Below are 20797 nucleotides of genomic sequence, written 5' to 3' on the forward strand. Positions count from 1 at the left end.
GCAGTCAACAGCTGAAGGAAGAGCCTAAAGTTATGGTTTTTGAGTGATACCCTCCTCTTCTCACATGAAGATCCATCCTACCTCAGTGAGAGGCACTGAAATTTTGCTGCATCCTGATGGAGAGAAGTGACAGCATTGTGCTTGCAGAGAGCTCTGGGGTTGCTTTTCAGCTGTCCCCCATGTCCTTCCGGCACAAAACCCATCCTCCCTGGGTCTTTTTCCTCTACTGTGTTTACCTAAAAGAACTGTTAAAAGATAAGGCAGCTGGAACTATTACAGAAAAGCACAATGCAGATGAAAAGCATTGCTATTAATTTCTATTTTTCAGGCAGAGTTGAGCTCGGTATTTCTATACCACAGTATTCCTCCAGGAACTCTGTATTTTAATGGCCTGAAATCTTCATCTTTCTGGAATAGTGAAAAAAATACAGTTCACCTTCAGTTCTCGCAGATGAGGTTGCTTTTGTCCTTGTGCGCCTTTCAGAGCATTGCCAGAGAAAACCTTCAAAGACAGCTTTCTGAATGGCTCCTGATTTACATTAATGATCTCCTTCAAGGAAAATGTGCTCCTTTTTTCCTCTTGAATTTTTATACATTCTTTTTTTTTTTTGTCTGTAGATCGAAGAGTCAGTTGAGACCCACTTCAGCAGCCATGGCAGAAGGGCTGTTCTCTACAGGCCTTCTTCCTCCAGCCAAAGGGAGCTTCAGCTCCACCAGAGCATTCTCACTCAGCATCAGTATATGGTTGTCATCTCTGAAGAAAGCCTCGGCGCCGACCCTGGGCTCCTAGAAAAAGGTCAGAGTCAGAAGTAATTACCAAAGTTGCTTGTCATCTAGTGTAAATACTTCCTGGAATGTGCTACTATCTTCCTCTAAAAAAATTTGCAAGAACAAATTTTTACCCATGATCAACTTTGTTGCACTGTAGAAAACTTGGATTCTTTTCTAGCTTCCTTTCCATTCTCCTTTAGCTACATTTCTTTATTCCTGAAATTATTTTGTTTATATTTTTGCAGCATTTTGGAGTTACATAGTTCATCTTTAAATGCTGCATAAAAAATGTTTATGTTTATGAGCCTGAATACATTTTCTGCCCAGCACCAAACTGCTCCATATTTTAAGAAAATTGCCACTTCATCTGACTGCAAGTAGAATGTGCTGGAAATTGTTTTGAGAAGCCAGCTTAAATGTGAATCACAGATTGGCTCTAAATGCAAAAGAAGTGTGGATATTTATCTCACACACTGTTACTAGTCAAGTACTTTTTATTTCTATCATTTGAAGTGAAAAATAAGAGACAAATTCTTAAGTAAGTTATTTGAAAAGGAAGTTGAGTAGATGATGAGGGTCAAAAAGGGCAGTAACAATAACAGCTGACAGATCTTCAGCGACTAACCATGTGACATATTGTATTCTGTATTCATGGCCTCATTTAATCCTCACTGAAAAGCCTCTGAGTACCCCAAGAAAAGATACATGCACCCCAATGTTTATTGCAGCATTATTTACAATAGCCAGGACATGGAAGCAACTTAAGTGCTCATCAGCAGAGGCATGGATAAAGAAGATATGGTGCATATATACAATGGAATATTACTTAGTCATAAAACAGAAAACAGTGGTGCCATTTGCAGAGACCTGGATAGAGCTAGAGACTGTCACACAGAATTAAGTAAGTCAGAAAGAGAAAAACAGATTAGTATAATATCGCATGTATATGGAATCTAGAAAAATGTGTACGTGAACTTATTTGCCAAGGGGAAATAGAGGCACACACATATGGATGTGAGAGTTGGACTATAAAGAAAGCTGAGCACCGAAGAATTGATGCTTTTGAACTGTGGTGTTGGAGAAGACTCTTGAGAGTCCCTTGGACTGCAAGGAGATCCAACCAGTCCATCCTAAAGGAGAGCAGTCCTGGGTGTTAATTGGAAGGACTGATGTTGAAGCTGAAACTCCAATACTTTGGCCACCTCATGTGAAGAGCTGACTCATTGGAAAAGACCCTGATGCTGGGAGGGATTGAGGGCAGAAGGAGAAGGGGAAAACAGAGGATGAGATGGTTTGATGGCATCATTGACTCAACAGTCATGGGTTTGGGTGGATTCCGGGAGTTAGTAATGGACAGGGAGGCCTGGCATGCTGCAGTTCGTGGGGTCGCAAAGAGTCGGACATGACTGAACGACTGAACTGAACTGAACTGAACATAGAGAACAAATGTAGGGACACCGAGGGATAAGCGGGGGGGGGGGGGGGGGGGGGGGTGGAATTAGCTGGGAGATTGGGGTTGACGTATATACACTACTATGTATAAAATAACTAGTGAGAGCCTACTGTATACACAGGGAACTCTGCTCAGTGCTCTGTGTGTGTGCTTACTCGTTCAGTCATGTCCAGCTCTTTTCGACACCATGGACTGCAGCCCACCAGGCTCCTTGGTCCGTGGGGATTCTCCAAGTAAGAATACTGGAGTGGGTTGCTATGCTCTCCTCCAGGGGATTGTCCTGATCCAGGGATCAAATTCGGGTTTCCTGCATTGCAGGCGGATTCATCACTGTCTGAGGCAGCAGGGAAGCCCAAGAACGTGAAGTGAGTAGTCTATCCCTTCTCCAGGGGATCTTCCCAACCCAGGAATTGAACCAGGGTCTCCTGCATTGCAGGTGGATTCTTTACCAGCTGAGCCACTCAGTAAATGCTCTGTGGTGACCTCAATGGGAAGGAAATCTATAAAAGAATAGCTATATGTATAACTGACTCACTTTGCTGCATGGCAGAAACTAACACAGCATTATAAAGCAGCTATACTCCAATAAATTTCAGAAAGAAATATTCATCCCTCCCCCACTTGCAGAAGACGAACCCAAGGCTTGGAAATGTGCAGGGACGCACCTTGTATCTTAAACTGCAGTGATGGAGGGGTAGGAGATTCCAGGTCTCACTTCTGTGCTCGTCCTCTTCATCTCCATGTTGCTCACTCCCTCTTTTGACCCCTTTTTTGTTGTTCAGTGGCTAAGTTACATCTGACTCCTTGTGACCCTGTAAGCTACAGCATGCCAGGCTTCCCTGTTGTTCACTATCTCCCAGAGTTTACTCAAACTCATGTCCATTGAGTCGGTGATGCCATTCAACCAACTCATCCTCTTGCCATCCCCTTGTCTTCCTACCTTCAGTCTTTCCCAGCATCAGGGTCTTTTCCTGCATTAATCGATCATTATTACAGCTACCAGGACATGGAGTACTCATCCTCTGTGGGCCAATTAGAGTTTTCTCTTTAGGATGACACAGTGTGTGTTTGTTTTCCTTGTTATCAAAAGGGAGGAGAGGAAAAGCAATCTGAATCAACTGCTGATCTGGTGTTTTCCTCGGGGAGAAAATAGATCCTGGTGCCACAATAATTTTCATTTGTCATTTCAGTGTCAGCCATCCTGACATCCTCATAACACTTGCTTTTCAATTAGGTCCCCCCCTTGTTCTTTAATGGTTTCCCTTGTGGCTAGTAAAGAATCTGCCTGCAATGTGGGAGACCTGGGTTTGATCCCTGAGTTGGAAAGATCCTTTGGAGAAGGGAAAGGCTACCCACTCCAATATTTTGGCCTGGAGAATTCCATGGACTGTGTAGTCCATGGGGTCACAAAGAGTCGGACACGACTGAGACTGAGCGACTTTCACTTTTTAAAATGCTAGTTTACATTGGTCATGAAAGAGGCTGGGAACACTTAGCCATGATCACCCTTTACCAACATTTTTTTTTACAATGTTGATGATAAAGTTATAAGCTACTTCACTAACAAAGCTCTCAGGGAAAAAAGCCTCAAAAGATCTACTTTGATGAAAAGAAAGGACAGAATATAGGCAGAATATAGGCCATTAGGACAAGTCTTCAGGAATACTATTAGCTGGCCTCTGCCCCCAGAAGTATGTTAATCTAGAGCTCTTGGAAGCAAATAAGAAAAGCAAAAGGGAAGATGAAAGCCCTGAAATATCGAAGCAGCTGGAAACAAAGTTGACAAACCTCACTGAGGTTGGTTCTAAGAAGGACCCGTCTGAAGTCTAAAGTACTTTGGCCACCTGATGCAAAGAACTGACTCCCTGGAAAAGACCCTGCTGCTGGGAAAGATTGAAAGCAGGAGGAGAAGGGGACGACAGAGGATGAGGTGGTCGGATGGCATCACCAACTTGATGGACATGAGTTTGAGCAAGCTCCGGGAGTCGATGATGGACAGGGAGGCCTGGCGTGCTGCAGTTCATGGGGTCGCAAGGAGTCTGACATGACTGAGCGACTGAACTGAACTGAACTGAACTGAAAGTTCTAAAACATCCATAAATGATATTGTCAGAACACCATTGATCAGAATAGCTGTCAATCTTAAGGAAAGATATAAAACACTTTGTCTTCCTCTCATCCTATAAATTATTTTAGCACACCGCTGAACAAGGTGATTGTATTAGCACCACCCTCGTGCCACATGAGCTGTGGTCCTGGAATCCTGCAAAGCCTTGACCCTGATAACAGAACACTATTGTCTGAAATCCTCATGTTTTCTGCCTCCTTGGTGCTGCTCCTCATTGTATATGGGCACAACATGGGTTATCTGTGCTTTCAACTTCAATTTCCATTTTATCCACCCGCAAAACAAGGAATATGTCTCTTCTCTCCCTTGATGTCCTTTGGGTCAGTTTTATAAGAAAAAGGAGAATTACTTTGCAGCTTCCAAATACCAAGAAAGTGCAAAGAAAGCCTGAAGGCAATAGAATCTGGCAGCCAGAGGAGCTACTGGGCACAGTAGCACAAGATAACTAGAGGGTGTCACCCGAATTTGTCAACGTAAATACTGATTTGGCTCCCTTCCCCTATATTTCCTCAGTTTTGAAAACATCCACTGCTTCCTTCTTGCTATTCTTTTGCTTTATATAGTAAGATATTATCCCTGGATAGGCCTCAAGAAAGGGTAGCAATTTCATAAGTATGAGATATTATTGGCTCTTCATTTGATTTTGTAGCTTTCATTGTGATAGCCTGTGTGTATCGAATACCTGAGATAAATTTCCGTGACCTTCATCTAATATGTCTCTGATTATCTCATGTATAGAAAAAAAGCCACTTTTTAAATTGCAGCTTCTTTCCCATGGCCACACATTTAATCTATAGACTGTTCGAATTGAAGCACTTACTGTCAAAAATATTTTCTCGAGATTTAATTCGTGTAAAATGTTTTTTGCTCTAGTTTCACATATTCGACCTATGCTTGTCTTACTAGCGTACAGCAGCAGAGAGTGGGACCTAAATTGGCCCCTTTAAACTGCATCTCCCCATGCTGAGCAGCTTGGTGGAAGTGAAAGCAATTCAGAATGATCTGGAGACCTACTTTCCATATCTTTCTTTTCATCATTTGCTGTTTGCTTACCTGAGATTTTAAAAGATTACATTGAAAACAAAAGAGGCACTCCTACAAATATTATAAAGTACCATGGTGTAGAGTTGATGCATTTATAAAACACATTCTTGGTCCTAGGAAAATAAATATAAAACTCATTTTCCCTGTTCTAACCATTTATTCTACCTACTTTCTATTTCTCTTTTGACTTTCCCCCCATCGTTTCCACTGATCTCTTTTTTTGTGCCATCCTTTGAGGCACAGGTGGCCTTTTTCAGGGTCCCTTAAAAAAAAAACAAAAAACCTTTAAGGCTAGAAATGGATAAAAATTAGGAAAAAATGTAAAAGAGTGCTAGTCCAGGTAGGCAACATTCTACTATTAAGTATGATCTGTTCTCGAAGAGTAATATTTGGGCTTCATCTTGTATTTAATTGCTAATTTAGTAAACATTAACTGAAGGGAAAAGTAAGCAGTGTTAGGTTGAAAATTCACATATAGGTATTATGTTTTCCCCTGGTTAATTCTATTCTGTGATATAATAGAAGTTGGGGATTCTAACCAGAACAACAATAGGTCTGTGTAAATTTGACCTTGTTCTCTGAGTCATATTGTAGTTTATATATTAAAGGCAGTAATGGTATTTACTTCACAAGAATATGTAGTGAGAATTTAATCACTTTGTCCACACCCATCAGAGTTCTGGGAGGCAACGAAGTAAAGCCCTGCCAATATTTCTCATTAGGTAGTCTGGGAGTGGGGCCCAGAATTTTGCATGTTGAAAACAGAAACAGGTAATTCTGATGTGTAGCCTAGTTTGAGGAACACTGTTTGAGAGATATACTACTGGTTCAAAAAACAGCAATCTTTAGAGTTCATTTTGTAATAAAATGATACAAAAGTGTGCTTGCTATATGCCATTGAATTATTAATACTGAAGATTTATTGGTATAGTTGTTTATAAGCATTTCAACTTTAAGCTGATTTTGAGCTCAGTAAGAGGACAATTGTCTTTACAGATTTATGCCTACAAAACAACAGAATATGAAATATACACATTTATCGCCCTTCAGCCTCCTACTTTGGAGAAATATATCCTCTGTTTCTGCATTTGTAAGAACATAGAAGTCTCTGAATATATGTCTCTAAAGGAAAAGATTAAAGGACCAACCAATTATTCCCTTTCCTAATATCTAGATACTATAATGTAAATCAGTCCTCTGGTACCTGGAAAAGAATAATGGCCTAAAAGAGAGCAGGTGTTCTCCAAGAAAGTTCTTAACCTATTCCCATGGTGACATCCAAGAAAGGTGTTTTCTAGGAGACTCTGATTTAAGGGACTTCATCATTGGATCAGAATTATTTATGTATATTTGAAGGGTAGAGCATATTTAGCAAGTTTCTGCCCACTCTTGCATATCCCCTGCACTTTTGAATTGTGTAACAGTCATGTAAAAAACAAATGCCAATTGCTATCAAAGCTACAGAATTGGAGACTATCTTATGATTTCAAATTGCTCTTGTTTTTGTAACTTGGGGCTTTTATACAGAATAGTCTTTGAAGAAATACAAAAAGTGAAAGACTATATAAATTTTCTTGCCAGGCGTTGGCAAACCATGGCCCACTGGCCAAATCTGGCCCAATGCCTATAAACAAAGTTTGATTGCAACACAGCCACTCATTTGTTTTTGTACTGTCTTTGACTGGTTTTGTACTATGACAGCAGAACTAAGTAGTTGCGACAAAGACTATATGGTTGTTAAGGCCTAAAATATTTGTTATTGAGTTCTTTACAGAAAATGTTTGCTGACCTGTGGATCTAGACTGATTCTATGTCATTTGATCTCATGATGATGGTTAAAGTCAGGGACTGAGTGAGATAGATTAGGTTTTTAACTTAACTCAAACCTCATTCAAAAAGGATTTGATGGTTTATAGTCAAACATATAATAATAAGATTACTAAGATGGAAATATAAAAGTAGGGCTCAAACTGGATATTCCTCTTAGCTACCATAATTTCAGCTTAATTTTGGCTTGAGCTGCCAAGTACCCAGCTTGGCAACAGGCGAAAGAATAGAGAGAGGTTTTGCTCTTGGGAAGAAGGGGACACTATAGTGCCTCCCCTTAATCTCTGACATGTCCAGATAGTACATTTAGAACAAATTTTTCAAAAGGATTATTAAGTTGATGATGTTATGGACAGTCAAAGGCCAGAGCAACATTTGTATTGCAGACGAAGTGGATGTGAGCTGAGAGTGAAGCATGGCAGCATGACATAATGAAAGCATCAATGAAAGCATCTATAAGAAAGGCTAGGATATATACTAGTGATAAATAGCATTTATCGATATTTGTATTGATACATTTGCTATATTGTGTTATAGAGATGATATTTTAAGTAATATTGCTACAGCTTCCCCCACACTAAGAAGGACACTGTAATTTTCCCAGCTTGTGTTCTTGGGATGTACTATTAAAGACACAGTTAACAGAGCGAGATGTTACTACTACTTAATGTTGTGGAAAATGTATTAAAAAAAAGGAAAAGTCCATTTTCTTCCCTGTTTATAATTTCATAGTTTCTTCCCTCCCATAATTGTATTTACATTCACCTGCACTCTTAAAAATGTCCAACACATCCATGTATCATTTGAAATTTAGTCTCATTTTAAAGGTTTATTTATAATGGCTACTTGCCAAAAACTGTTCCTGCTGGTTGTGTGGAAGAGAAACAAGTACTGCAGATCAATCTTAACTTTTGTAATGGAAAATGTATTTCAAATTTTTCTTTAGTTTATTTGTATTCAAAAAGAAGCCATAAGGAAGTTGAGATTTGAATTAAGTAAGAAGAGCTTAACCACAATAATTGCTTTCCTGGGGAGGGTATTGGACTGTGATAATTAAAGAGAATAAGCTGTGGAGTAAGACTGAACCTGGGTTGGACTCCGCAGGGTTATCTTTAATGGTGACACTACCCTGGGCAAGTTGGCCTCTCAAAGCCCTCGTCTTTCTCTTCTGAAATGGATTGTTTTGAGATTGTTCTGAGAATGGCATGTGGTAGGTACTCCAAAAATGGGAGATAATATTTCTACTGCTGCCAGGAGCTAGATACAGAAAGGAGATCGTGAAGATTCCTTTGTGGAGAGGTACGTTAAAGGGGAGGCTTCCTTGGTGGCTCAGTGATAAAGAATCTGCCTGCAATGCAGGAGACATGGGTTTGATCCCTGGGCAGGAAGATCCCCTGGAGAAGGAAATGGCAACCGACTTCAGTATTCTTGACTGGGAAATCCCATGGACAGAGAAACCTCGTGGGCTACAAAGGGTCAAACACAACTTACCAGTAGCAGACGGGTGCTGCTACTGGAAATTTTGCATTAAAATCTTCCTATTAAGTCCTATTCTCTTCAAGTCTCCTTCCCAGTTTAATATTTTTTCATGAACGATCTGGGTTGTCAACCCTCCTGAAATTCTGACACACGGTCTCCTGGATCATTCTATTAGGAAAAACAACTTCACTTATAAAAAATTTGTTAACTGCTTGAGGTCAGGAACCCTATCTGCCCAGTTCATCACATAGAACTATGCCCTCCACATAGGGGCACACAATAAATATTTATTAGAGCACATAAATAAATGAAGATGAAATAGTACAGTTTGGCCCCTTAAATAGTGAACTACCTTAGACTTTCACATTAAAACTTAATTCATCAGCCTTTCATTTTTATGTAACTTTAAAGGAACATTGATATTCTACTCACGCTCAAATCTGCTCATATAACAAAAATAATGCAACCACTAGGAGATAAACCTAATATTTTATACATCAAACAATTCTAGACTGTTGAGGTTTTTAATGCCTGTGTCTGTTTTTTAGTTTTCCCCTACCTTGGATTTCAAGACTCCTCTGACACATTTAGCGGTGTTCCTCAACCTGTTGTTTTTGCAGGAAGGGTAGATGTGTTTAGTTCTAAACATGTGCAGGCTCAGGTGCCTTGAGATTTTCACATGGATGTATTTAGCAGAAACTGGAGGTCAGGCAGGAGATGTAGATGTGCGGGCTGTCTGCTTAGAGGTGGTAACTGATTCATTGAAGGTTTAATATTCCATAAAACAGAGGAACACACAGTTACCTAAAGATGCTCTCCAGTAAAGGACATGGAAAAGTAAGCTTATAGCTTTTGCTGCTCATGACTGTAAAGAGCATTAAAGGTGAAAACCCCCATCATGTCATTCAGGTCCTGTCAGTGTCCTCTGCCTTACGCTCTCGAGTTCTTAGCATTGTATGAAACATTCACTTCTAGTCCCTTGCTTTGAAAAACAGGTCATATGACCCAAGATTTTTATAGCATGTACCTCTCTAAAGAAAAAGAAAGTCACCATCAAATTCTTCTCTTTCCTAGCATCCAGGTACTATTTAGTAAATCACTGTTTTAGTTCATGGAATAAATAGTGGCCTAAGAGAAAATAAATATTTTCCAAAAGTTTTAAGCTTGCACCCAGGGTAGAGTCTAAGTAATATGTAGTTCAGGAGACTCTGACGCAGAGTATATTTATCTTTGGCCTGGAATTATTTATGTATACTTGAGGAGGGCATATTTCTGCAGTTGTAGTGCAAACCGAGAACTGTAGCAGGAACAAGAAAATAGATTGTTCCAATTGAAAAGACCATTTCTGGGAGGCCTGCAAGTAGTTGGGCCAATATTTTTGTATCCCCACTGTTTAAGGGGTCACTTGAGTACAGGATTTATTTGTAGTAACCCTAGAAGGCTCAGGACCTGTTGAAGGATGAACATTGCATCAATCGGACTTACCTAGCAATGGAACAGCCCAGCTCAAAGAGTAGGAAGTTTTGATGGAATAAGAGTGAAGCAGGAATGGTGCAGAGGGCTTGCTTTATCACTCAGGAGAATGCATAAAATCAGTATCAAAGCCTTTTTCAAATCTGCAGTTTGAGGATGAGCTCTAACACGCATACACACAAACTCAGAGGAAGCAGGACAAGATTTTTTTTTTTAATTGGAGTACAGTTGGTTTACAATGTTGTTAGTTTCTGCTGTACAAGGTGAATCAGGTAATATGTATACATATATCCCCTCCCAGTTGAGCCGCCCTCCCACCACCCACCATCCCACCCCTCTAGGTCATCACAGAGCACCAAGCTGAGCTCCTGTGCTAAAGAGCAGCTTCCCACCAGCCATCTGTCTTACACACTGTAGTCGTGTATATATTTCACTGCTACTCTCTTGATTCTTCCCTATTCTCTATTCTAGATTATCCCTATTCGATCATTCCCTGGGATGCTATTCTCTTCGACCCTCTCCTTCCCCCTGTATCCACAAGTCAAGACAAGATTTTAAACCCCTATTATTCTAGAATTCCTTTTCTTTAGTCTTTGCCTTTAGTCTCCTGTCCTCCGGCAGAAGAGAGGAACAGGAAGCTAAGATGGGGAGAAGAAAAATGTGGACCTGAAGGCCAAACTGGAAGTGGTCCCTTTAGGCTGGGAGTGCAGGTTGACAGCAGATGCTTCCTCTGAGCCTTTAAAATTTGAGAGCCTAATGAACTCATTCCTTTTCCCCTCCAGCCCCATACCAGCACCCCTGCTGCCTTCCTGAATTTAATATGCACTAGGACTACTCAGCGGGAAGACAAAAGAGTAAAGGTCACATTTGAAAGGCACAGAGTGTTTCGCTTTGTCGGTATTTTGCCTGGAACACACTTGACATACGTTTTTTATTAGGCAAGTAATAGGTTTTGGACGGTATCAGAAGCGCTTCTGTGCCCTGAGTTAATCAAACTAGAAAACAAAAGAAATTGAATCAAAGAAATGGCATAGGGCTGCACCGTTCTATTTTATTGTATTATGACACATGGTAATTGTGTGTTCGGGTTTATTGTTATTTTCCTCATCGCTCATAGAATTACTGATGTATTTACTCCCAAACAGAATGTGTTCCTTAATTGGCAGGGGAGAGCTCAAGGAATGTTTATTTAACCTTAACTTGGTTGAATTGTTTATACTACAGGGACCCGAGTTCAATTTACTTTAGTTTTGGAAAGAAAAAAACCCCAAAACTTTCTTATTTATAGAAGCTGAGTTATGAGTGATCTCCCCACTCTGATGTTTCCTTTATCCTCCACTGTGCAAAGGGAACAAAAAGCCACTGTCTCATTCTTACTCCAAAGAAACTAAACTACTTCCTTAAGTGGGTTAGTCCTTTCAATTGAAAATGGTAACCAGATGTTTACTGAAATCCCTAGCATTTCTCCTTCAAGCCTAGTTTCTTTCTAATTGTTTGATCTTTTTAAGTTTCATAGAAACCAGATTGGGTATTTGAGTTTTCCATAGCTGAGAAATGTTTAATGCCCCTTTGAAGATCCTTTGTACTGATACTTTAAATGCACTGTCTTCTGCTTCTACTTTTTTAAAAAGATGCAGCGTGGAAACTTTTATCAGGTTTCATTTTTTATAAGTAATTTGTTACCAGGTCCTTGTTCTCTTCATATTTCTTTAGAGTTGAAAATACTGGGTGATTTTGTTTGTTTGTTTGGAAATTTAGACTTTTTTGTTTGATTTTGCCACAGACTAAACTCTGCTTTAAATGACAGATTGAATTTGTAAAAACAAATATTTGTATTATATTTAGATGGAGAAAGACTCCAGGAAGGAAAACAGACTCCTTCATATTGGACCTTTCAAGAGACAGAGTGTGTGGATTAATTTAAGGGAATTTGGAGACTTCGGACATAGTGTGTTTCTATGCTAGTGCATTATCAGATTTAGCTGCTTGAAATATTTTAGACCATGTCTCAAACTGGTAGGAGTTAGGGAGCATCTAACCAGATTTTCAGGACTGCCTCTCAGTTTTTGTATCACTTTTACTTTCTACTCTTATTGTTACAAATATTGTTGAAACATCCCAAGTCACTTCCTCTTTAATTACTATTTCCCTCTGGATATCCTGTATGGTTTCTATCTTATTTTTAGCTAAAGTTACTTCCTCTTAACAGCTTTTCTTTGCAGAAAGTCCAAACCACAGTTTGGGAAACAAAGACTTAAGGGAAAGGAGGAGATTTCCCCCCCCCCACCCCCTTGGTAATCTCTGTCTATTTAATCCTCAATAATCAGACTTGTACCACACCACACCCTACCTCCCCAAATTATCCCTTCAGAATTTGCCAAGAAACTCCATTTTGTTTCAAATCCAGCCACTATATTTATGATTGCAATATTTTTGGTAGAAGAGCAGATTTGAGCATGAGTAGTATATAAACTAAGCTTTAATATAAATTCACTGAGATAACTTCTTAATGTCCTTGATCTTACTCTAGCAGAGTTTCCCAACTTGGTGAAATGTATGAACCAGTGGAATAAACACTTGTCCTAGTACTGAATGGGTGCTATAGGGTCCAGCATTTTCTTACAAAACCTTTTCTCTCTTAATTTCCTTAATTGTGCCTTGCCTGCTTCTCCCACCTTCCTGTCCCATCTTTCTTTATGTTCTTCTTCCAGATGAGAGCTTTCTCCAAGATGTTTATCCCTAGTCATCTTATTTTCCACGTGACTTGATACTCCCTCAAGAAACGTTTCTACTCTATGGATTGAACAATTGCTTCTGGGAAACAAATTAGCAGCTGTTGGAGGCTGGGGGTGGTGGTCAAAGGGGACAAACTTCCAGTCATAAATGAATTCTGGAGATGTTTTATATAGCATGGTAACTGTAGTTAGTGTAGTAGTAATGTTAGTGGCTCAGTGGTGTCGAACTCTTTCCTACCCCATAGACTGTAGTCCACCAGGCTCTTCTGTCCATAGAATTCTCCAGGCAAGAATGCTGGAGTCCGTTGCCATTCCCTTCTTCAGAGGATATTTCTGACCCAGGGATCAAACCCAGGGCTCCTGCATTGCAGGCAGATTCTTTACCATCTGAGCCATGGTGACTGTACTTAACAATACTATATTGTATATACTTACCTGGCAAGGGAGATACTGTGATCAATACTATATTGTATAGTTGAAAGTTGTTGAGACAGTGTATTGTAAAGGTTCTCATTACCAAAAAAAAAGAAAAAGGTATAATTCTGTGTGTGGTGACAGATCTCAACTAGACTTATTGTGGTTATTATTATTCAATGCACACGGGTGTGCGTGCACACACATGCACGTGCACGCACACACACACACTATAAATACATATATATGGCTTCTTGGTAGCTCAGCTGGTAAAGAATCCGCCTACATTGTGGGGGACCTGGGTTTGTTCTCTGGGTTGGGAAGATCCCCTGGAGAAGGGAATGGCTACCCACTTCAGTATTCTGGCCTGGAAAATTCCATGGACTGTATAGTCCATGGGGTTGCAAAGAGTCGGACACAATTGAGCAACTTTTACTATATATATATCAGGGAGTTCAGTCACTCAGTTGTGTCCAACTCTTTGTGACCCCATGGACTGCAGCACGCCAGGCTTCCCTGTCCATCACAAACTCCTGGAGCTTGCTCAAACCTATGTCCTTCCAGTCGGTGATGCTATCAAACAATCTCATCCTCTGTCTTCGCCTTCTCTTCCTGCCTTCAATCTTTCCCAGCATCAGAGTCTTTTCCAATGAGTCAGTTCTTTGCATCAGGTAGCCAAAGTATTAGAGTTTCAGCTTCAGCATCAGTCCTTCCAATGAATATTCAGGACTGATTTTTTTTAGGATGGACTGGTTGGATCTCCTTGCAGTCCAAGAGACTCTCAAGAGCCTTCTCCAACACCACAGTTCAAAATCAATTGACAAAATCAAATAGACAGCTTTTTAATAAGCTGTCTAGATTGGTCATAGATTTTCTTTCAAGGAGCAAGCATCTTTTAATTTCATGGCTGCAGTCACCATCTGCAGTGATTTTGAATGTTGAGTTTTAAGCCACCTTTTTCACTCTCCTTTTTCACTTTCATCAAGAGGGTCTTTAGTACATCATCACTTTTTGAAATAAGAGTGGTGTCATCTGCATATCTGAGTTTATCTCTCTCAGCAGTCTTGATTCCAGCTTGTGCTTCATCCAGCCGTGCATTTCGCATGATACACTCTGCATATAAGTTAAATAAGCAGGGTGACAATATACAGCTTTGACATACTCCTTTCCCAATTTGGAACCAGTCTATTGTTCCATGTCCGGTTCTAACTGTTGCTTCTTGACGTGCATACAGATTTCTCAGGAGGTAGGTAAAATGATCTCGTATTCCCATCTCTTTCAGAATTTTCCCCAGTTTGTTGTGATCCACACAGTCAAAGGCTTTGGTGTAATCAATAAAGCAGAAGTAGATGTTTTACTGGAATTCTCTTGCTTTTTCTATGATCCAGTGGATGTTGGCAATTTGATCTCTGGTTCCTCTGCTTTTTCTAAATCCAATTTGCACATCTGGAAGTTCACGGTTCACACACACACACACACACACACACACACACACACACACACACACTTCTGCAGTGGCTCAGTGGTTAAGAATCTGCCTGCAGTGCAGGAGGATTCCTTGGGTCAGAAAGATCCCCTGGAGAAGGGCATGGCAACCCACTCCAGTATTCTTGCCTGGAGAATCCTATGGACAGAGGAGCTTGGCATGCTGCCATCCATGGATTACAAAGAGTTGGACATGACTGAAGTGACCAAGCACATAGCATATATATGCTATATGCTATGTATATGTATATACATATAAAATATATATGTATATGTATTATACATATGTATATATATGTATTATATGTATATATATGTACATGTATATATATATTATAGAGATATATATATGTAGAGAGAGAGACAGACTATCACGTTGTATACCCTGAATTAACATGATGTTAGATGTCACTTATATCTCAAGAAAGTTTCTCTGGGGATGTAACCTGAAAATAATGTTGAATCCTAATTGTCTCCTGTAGGCAGAGTCTTGAGAAAGCATAGATTTTCCTAGTACCTGGTGGATGTTTTCATTTGTGTGTCCCAGGGCCTCGTTATGTATAAATAATGGACAATGCATGATACTTGCATTCTCTGGGAATGTTTTTCTAACCAGTAGTGCTGACTGCGAGCCCTCAGCCTTGCAGACTCTAAAGCTTATCATCTGGTCCTCTCTCTCCTTCAGCCATAACACACAGCGGGCCCCACGCCCTGTGCTGTGCCTTCTCAGTCATGACTCCACACTCTTCATGGTTCCTATGCCTCTCTTGTGCTATCACAGTAACAGTTACTCTCCCAGATGCTGGTCTCTTCCTTCTATTATACATCCTCACCACAGATGCCAGTTTATTTTATTTTATTTTTATTTTTTAAATGTTTCATTTTGATCTCCAATATTCCCAATTTTTTTTAACAAGTTTTATTTATTTACTTATTTTCCTTTTCGGATGCACCCTGCAGTATGTGGGATCTTAGTTCCCTGACCAGGGATTGAACCCACACCCCCTGCATTGGAAGGCAGAGTCTTAACCACTAGACCACCAGGGAAGTCCCACAAGCACCAGTTTAATTTTCTGTAAGCACAGCTCTGCTCACATCAGTTCCCTCTGCAGAAGTGTTCGATGATTTTTATGTCCACCTAAGCAGAATGCAAACTTCTTAGCCCAGCATTCAGCACTTCCCATGCCATGGAGTTGGATACCTCCACACTCCTGCAATAGTATGGCTCTCAGGCCACGTTGTTCCTACACTTGAATTACCTAGGGAATGTAGAAATTAAGGAAGCCAATGCCCACGTCTCACTTAGAAAATTTTGTCAGAATTGCGGAGTCAGAGAGTTGCATTTGGACATCACTTTAAAAAGAAAATCTTAACTTTATTGGTCTAAAGTTCTTATTTTACCTGAGTTCTGTTTTAAAAATTTATTTTACTGAAGCACAGTTGATTTACAATGTTGTGTTAATTTCTACTATACAGCAGTGATTCAGTTATGTATACATACTTTCTTCTTATTCTTTTTCCATTAGAGTTTATCACAGGATATTGAATATAGTTCCCTGTGCTATACAGTAGAACCTTGTTGTTTATCTATTCCTTTTATAATAGTTTATATCTACTAATTTCAAACTCCCAATCCATCCCTCCCTGCCCCCCAAACCTGCAACCTGAAGTCTGTTCTCTGTATGTATGAGTCTATTTCTGCTTTGTAGATAAGTTCATATGGGTCATATTTTATGTTATACATATACGTGATATCATATGATATTTGTCTTTCTGACTTACTTCACTTAGTATACTAATCTCTAGGTCCATCCATGTTGCTACAAATGGCCTTATTTTATTCTTTTTGTGGCTAAGTAATATTCCATCATATACATGTACTACTTCTTCATCCATTCATCTGCTGATGGACATTTAGGCTCTTTCCATATCTTGGCTATTGTAAACAGCACTGCAATGAACACAGGGGTGTGTGAATCTTTTTTGAATTATAGTTTTCTCTGGATATCAGGCATCAGGTTTTTTAAAATTGTCCCAGGGAAGATCCCCTGGAGAAGGGATAGGCTATTCACTCCAATATTCTTGAGCTTCCCTTGTGGCTCAGCTCATAAAGAATCCGCTTGCAATGCGGGAGACCTGGGTTTGATCCCTGGATTGGGAAAATCCCCTGGAGAAGGAAAAGTTAACCCACTCCAGTATTCTGGCCTAGAGAATTCCATAGACTGTATAGACCATGGGGATGCAAAGAGTTAGATATGACTGAGTGACTTTCACTTTCAGGTGATATTAATGTATGGGTGGGATGGAGGACCACTTTGATTAACCTACTCACCTCTGCCTGATCCCATTGCAAAGCTTTCTACTTTGTAGTGTTATTTAGACTTGTCTCCTAGAATTTCCTCCTTTCCACCATTTCTTAAAATCCAAATGAATATCTAAATTCACCCATAGTCTCATTTGCTCAGTTTTGTATCCAGCTCTTTGCAACCCCATGGACCGTAGCCTGCCAGGTTCCGCTGTCTATGGGATTCTCCAGGCAAGAACACTGGAGTGGGTTGCCATTTCCTTCTCCATAATAAATCCATAAATTCCCCTCACACTCAAAAGGTAAACAAGTTAACTAAGGCCTCATCACTCATTATTCCTACACCTCTGATGTCTAGATTATACTTGTGTTCTATTTTTTAATAATTTTTGTCTGTTCATCTCATCTCCTCTTTTATATGATAAACTTCTTGTAGAACAGGGAGTATTTTATTCATCTACTTATTCATCATACTGTGCCTAAGACAGTCTCTTGTGGACTCCTAGTAGGTACACAATTAAATGAATAAGCCATTGAAAAAATAAACCTATACATATATTAATAACAGAGAAGAATAGTTAATATATTCAAGCATCATTTGCTCCTTTGAAGTTTAGAGAAAAAATAGTGGGTGCTTTATAGAAAATAACAGTTGTAGAGCTAAATGAAATGTGCTCTGGGCTGTGTCTGCCAACTGAAGAACAGAACTCACAGGCCCACTGCCTGTAGTGAAAGTTCCCTGTAGCCTTGTATCAGAGGGGTCAAGTCAGTGATGTCTATGTTTCCAAAGAAAGACGAATTCTGCTAACAAGTTAATAATAGACTTTAATAATAATAATAACTCTTTCCAGCTCTTTCACTAAGGAAAAATACGAAAGTCATATGTGAATCTCATCATCTGTGCAACAAAATGATCTATTTAGAGCTGAGAACTTTAGGAATTTAAAAAATCCACTTAGCATTCCATCTTGTTATCAGAGTGACCAAACCAGTGATTAAAGGGCGTAGAGGGCAAAGATGTCTCTTAGCCTGCCCTACGTCTCTAATTGCTCACTCTGTATTTTATACTCACCAGAAAGTAAAGAAAATCCTTGCCTGAATGTTTGAGGAATGTGCTTTTAGCAAAACTCGACCATAATATCTGCTGATTTGCTAGAACTATGATTTTCAAATTTTGTGTATATCAGAATTATCTGGAAGGTTTGTTAAATCAGAGATTGCTGGGCCCTACTCTCAGTTGATTTGACTCAGTAAGAATGTGGAGATGTGTTGAGAAATAATAAGTTGCCAGGTAATGCTAATATGCTGTCCAGGACCACTTGTTGAAAACTAGTGTCCTAGGTCGTTCTTTATTACGGATTTTCAATCTGTCTTCCAGAAGCACAAAGATATTCTGTCTATTTGCTCTTTTAAGTATGTAATGGCCAAACCGTTTGCTTCCATGGGATCCCAAATCAATCTTCTACCTTGGTGAGAAGCCCCTTCTAAATTTATATAGATGTTAAACCCATTAATTGTGAGTTAACATGCAAAGCCTTGATACATGTTAGCTTAATTATTTGCAGTCAAGACCAGTGACACCATTTCAAAAGGATAGGAACAAGTAGCTGAATTTACACTGTCTTTGGACATGATGGGCTTGCTTGAAGATAGTGGAATCAAGGTAAAAATATAGACAGATGATTTATTTCAAATGGTAATTTTATGCCCCCAAAGAGAAGCACCTAGCTCTCACCTAAAGCCAGACAACCTGGAATGTGAAATCAAGTGGGCCTTACAAAGCGTCACTGTGATGGAATTCCAGCTGAGCTATTTCAAATCCTAAAAGATGGTGCTATAAAAGTGCTATACTTAGTATGCCAGTAAATTTGGAAAACTCAGTGGTAGCCATAGGACTCGAAAAGGTCAGTTTTCATTCTAATCACAAAGAAGGGCAATGCCAAAGAATGCTCAAACTATCACACAGTTGCACTCGTCTCACATGCTAGCAAAGTAATGCTCAAAATTCTCCAAGCTAAACTTCAACAGTACGTGAGCTGAAGTTCCAGATGTTCAAGCTGAATTTAGAAAAGGCAGAGGAACCAGAGATCAAATTGTCAACATCCGTTGGATCATAGAAAAATTAAGAGAGTTCCAGAAAAACATCTACTTCTGATTTACTGATTATGCCAAAGCCTTTGATTGCGTAGATCACAACAAACTGGAAAATTCTTAAAAAAGATGGGAATATGAGATCACCTTACCTGCCTCCTGAGAAATCTGTATGCAGGCCAAGAAGCAACAGTTAGAACCGGACATGGAACAATAGACTGGTTCCAAATTGGGAAAGGAGTATGTCAAAGCTGTATATTGTCACCCTGCTTATTTAACTTATATGCAGAGTACATCATGAGAAATGTGTGGCTGCATGAAGTACAAGCTGGAATCAAGATTGCCAAGAGAAATATCAATAACCTCAGATACGCAGGTGACACCACCCTTATGGCAGAAAGTGATAAGGAACTAAAGACCCTCTTGATGAAAGTGAAAGAGGAGAGTGAAAAAGCTGGCTTAAAACTCAACATTCAAAAAACGAAGATCAAGGCATCTGTCCCATCACTTCATGGCAAGTAGATGGGAAAACAATGGAAGCAGGGACAGACTTTATTTTCTTGGGCTCCAAAATCACTGCAGATGGTGACTACAGCCATGAAATTAAAAGATTCTTGCTCCTTGGAAGAAAAGCTATGACCAGTTTAGACAGCTTATGAAAAAACAGAGACATTACTTTGCTAACAAATGTCCATCTAATCAAAGTTATGGTTTTTCTGGTAGTCATGTAGAGATGTGAGAATTGGACTATAAAGAAAGCTGAGCATCGAAGAATTGATGCTTTTGAACTGTGGTGTTGGAGAAGACTCTTGAGAGTCCCTTGGACTGTAAGGAAATCCCATCAGTCCATCCTAAAGGAAATCAGTCCTGAATATTCATTGAAAGGACTGATGTTGAAGCTGAAACTCCAATCCTTTGGCCACCTGATGCGAAGAACTGACTCATTTGAAAAGACCCTGATGCTGGGAAAAATTGAAGTCAGGAGGAGAAGGGGAACACAGAGGATGAGACTGTTGGATGTAATCACCGACTCGAAGGACATGAGTTTGAGCAAGCTCTGGGAGTTCGTGATGGACAGGGAAGCCTTGTGTGCTGCAGTCCGTGGGGTTGCAAGGAGTCGGACATGATTGAGTGACTGAACCGAAGGATAAGCAAGATAGTACTGTGAAAAAGAGGAATTCTTGCTTACGTTTCTATGTCTTTGTGAAACCATGACTAAATTACTTAATTAAGTTCTTAGATTCCTTTCATTTTACAGAAGATGAAGATTTTTGGATTAGATATACCAGGTATATCTTATTTAAGATCTATTTCAACTAGAAAATATGTAAAAAGAATAATAAAGAATGAGCTAGATTACCTAAAATGCCAACAAAGACATACTTCTTTACCAGTTTTTTCTATATTTTATACAATTTTCTAGTTTGATGTTTTTTATCATACTATTACATCAGAAATACATGCCATAAAAATTTAGTAAATATTTTTTCGGGAGCTACTCAATATTATATTACTGGATGTATGTAATATTTATTGTTCTTGATCTTTCCCATATTGTTAGATATTTTTGATCTTTCTAATGTTCTGCTATT

The 20797-nt window shown here is 39.5% G+C and overlaps 1 protein-coding gene across 3 annotated transcripts in view; it reads left to right on the forward strand.

Moving 5' to 3' along the window:
• The window catches only part of CPED1 (cadherin like and PC-esterase domain containing 1), a 320654-nt gene that overhangs the window by 25515 nt on the left and 274342 nt on the right, over positions 1-20797 (forward strand). For all 3 annotated transcript variants that reach the window (XM_065938748.1, XM_065938750.1, XM_065938749.1), the window contains exon 2: positions 619-796. In XM_065938748.1, coding sequence (XP_065794820.1) covers positions 619-796 — 178 coding nt within the window. The remainder of the gene's footprint in view (positions 1-618; positions 797-20797) is intronic.

The sequence above is a fragment of the Muntiacus reevesi genome, chromosome 6, assembly GCF_963930625.1.
Source record: "Muntiacus reevesi chromosome 6, mMunRee1.1, whole genome shotgun sequence".
In the NCBI taxonomy this organism is placed as follows: Eukaryota; Metazoa; Chordata; class Mammalia; order Artiodactyla; family Cervidae; genus Muntiacus; species Muntiacus reevesi.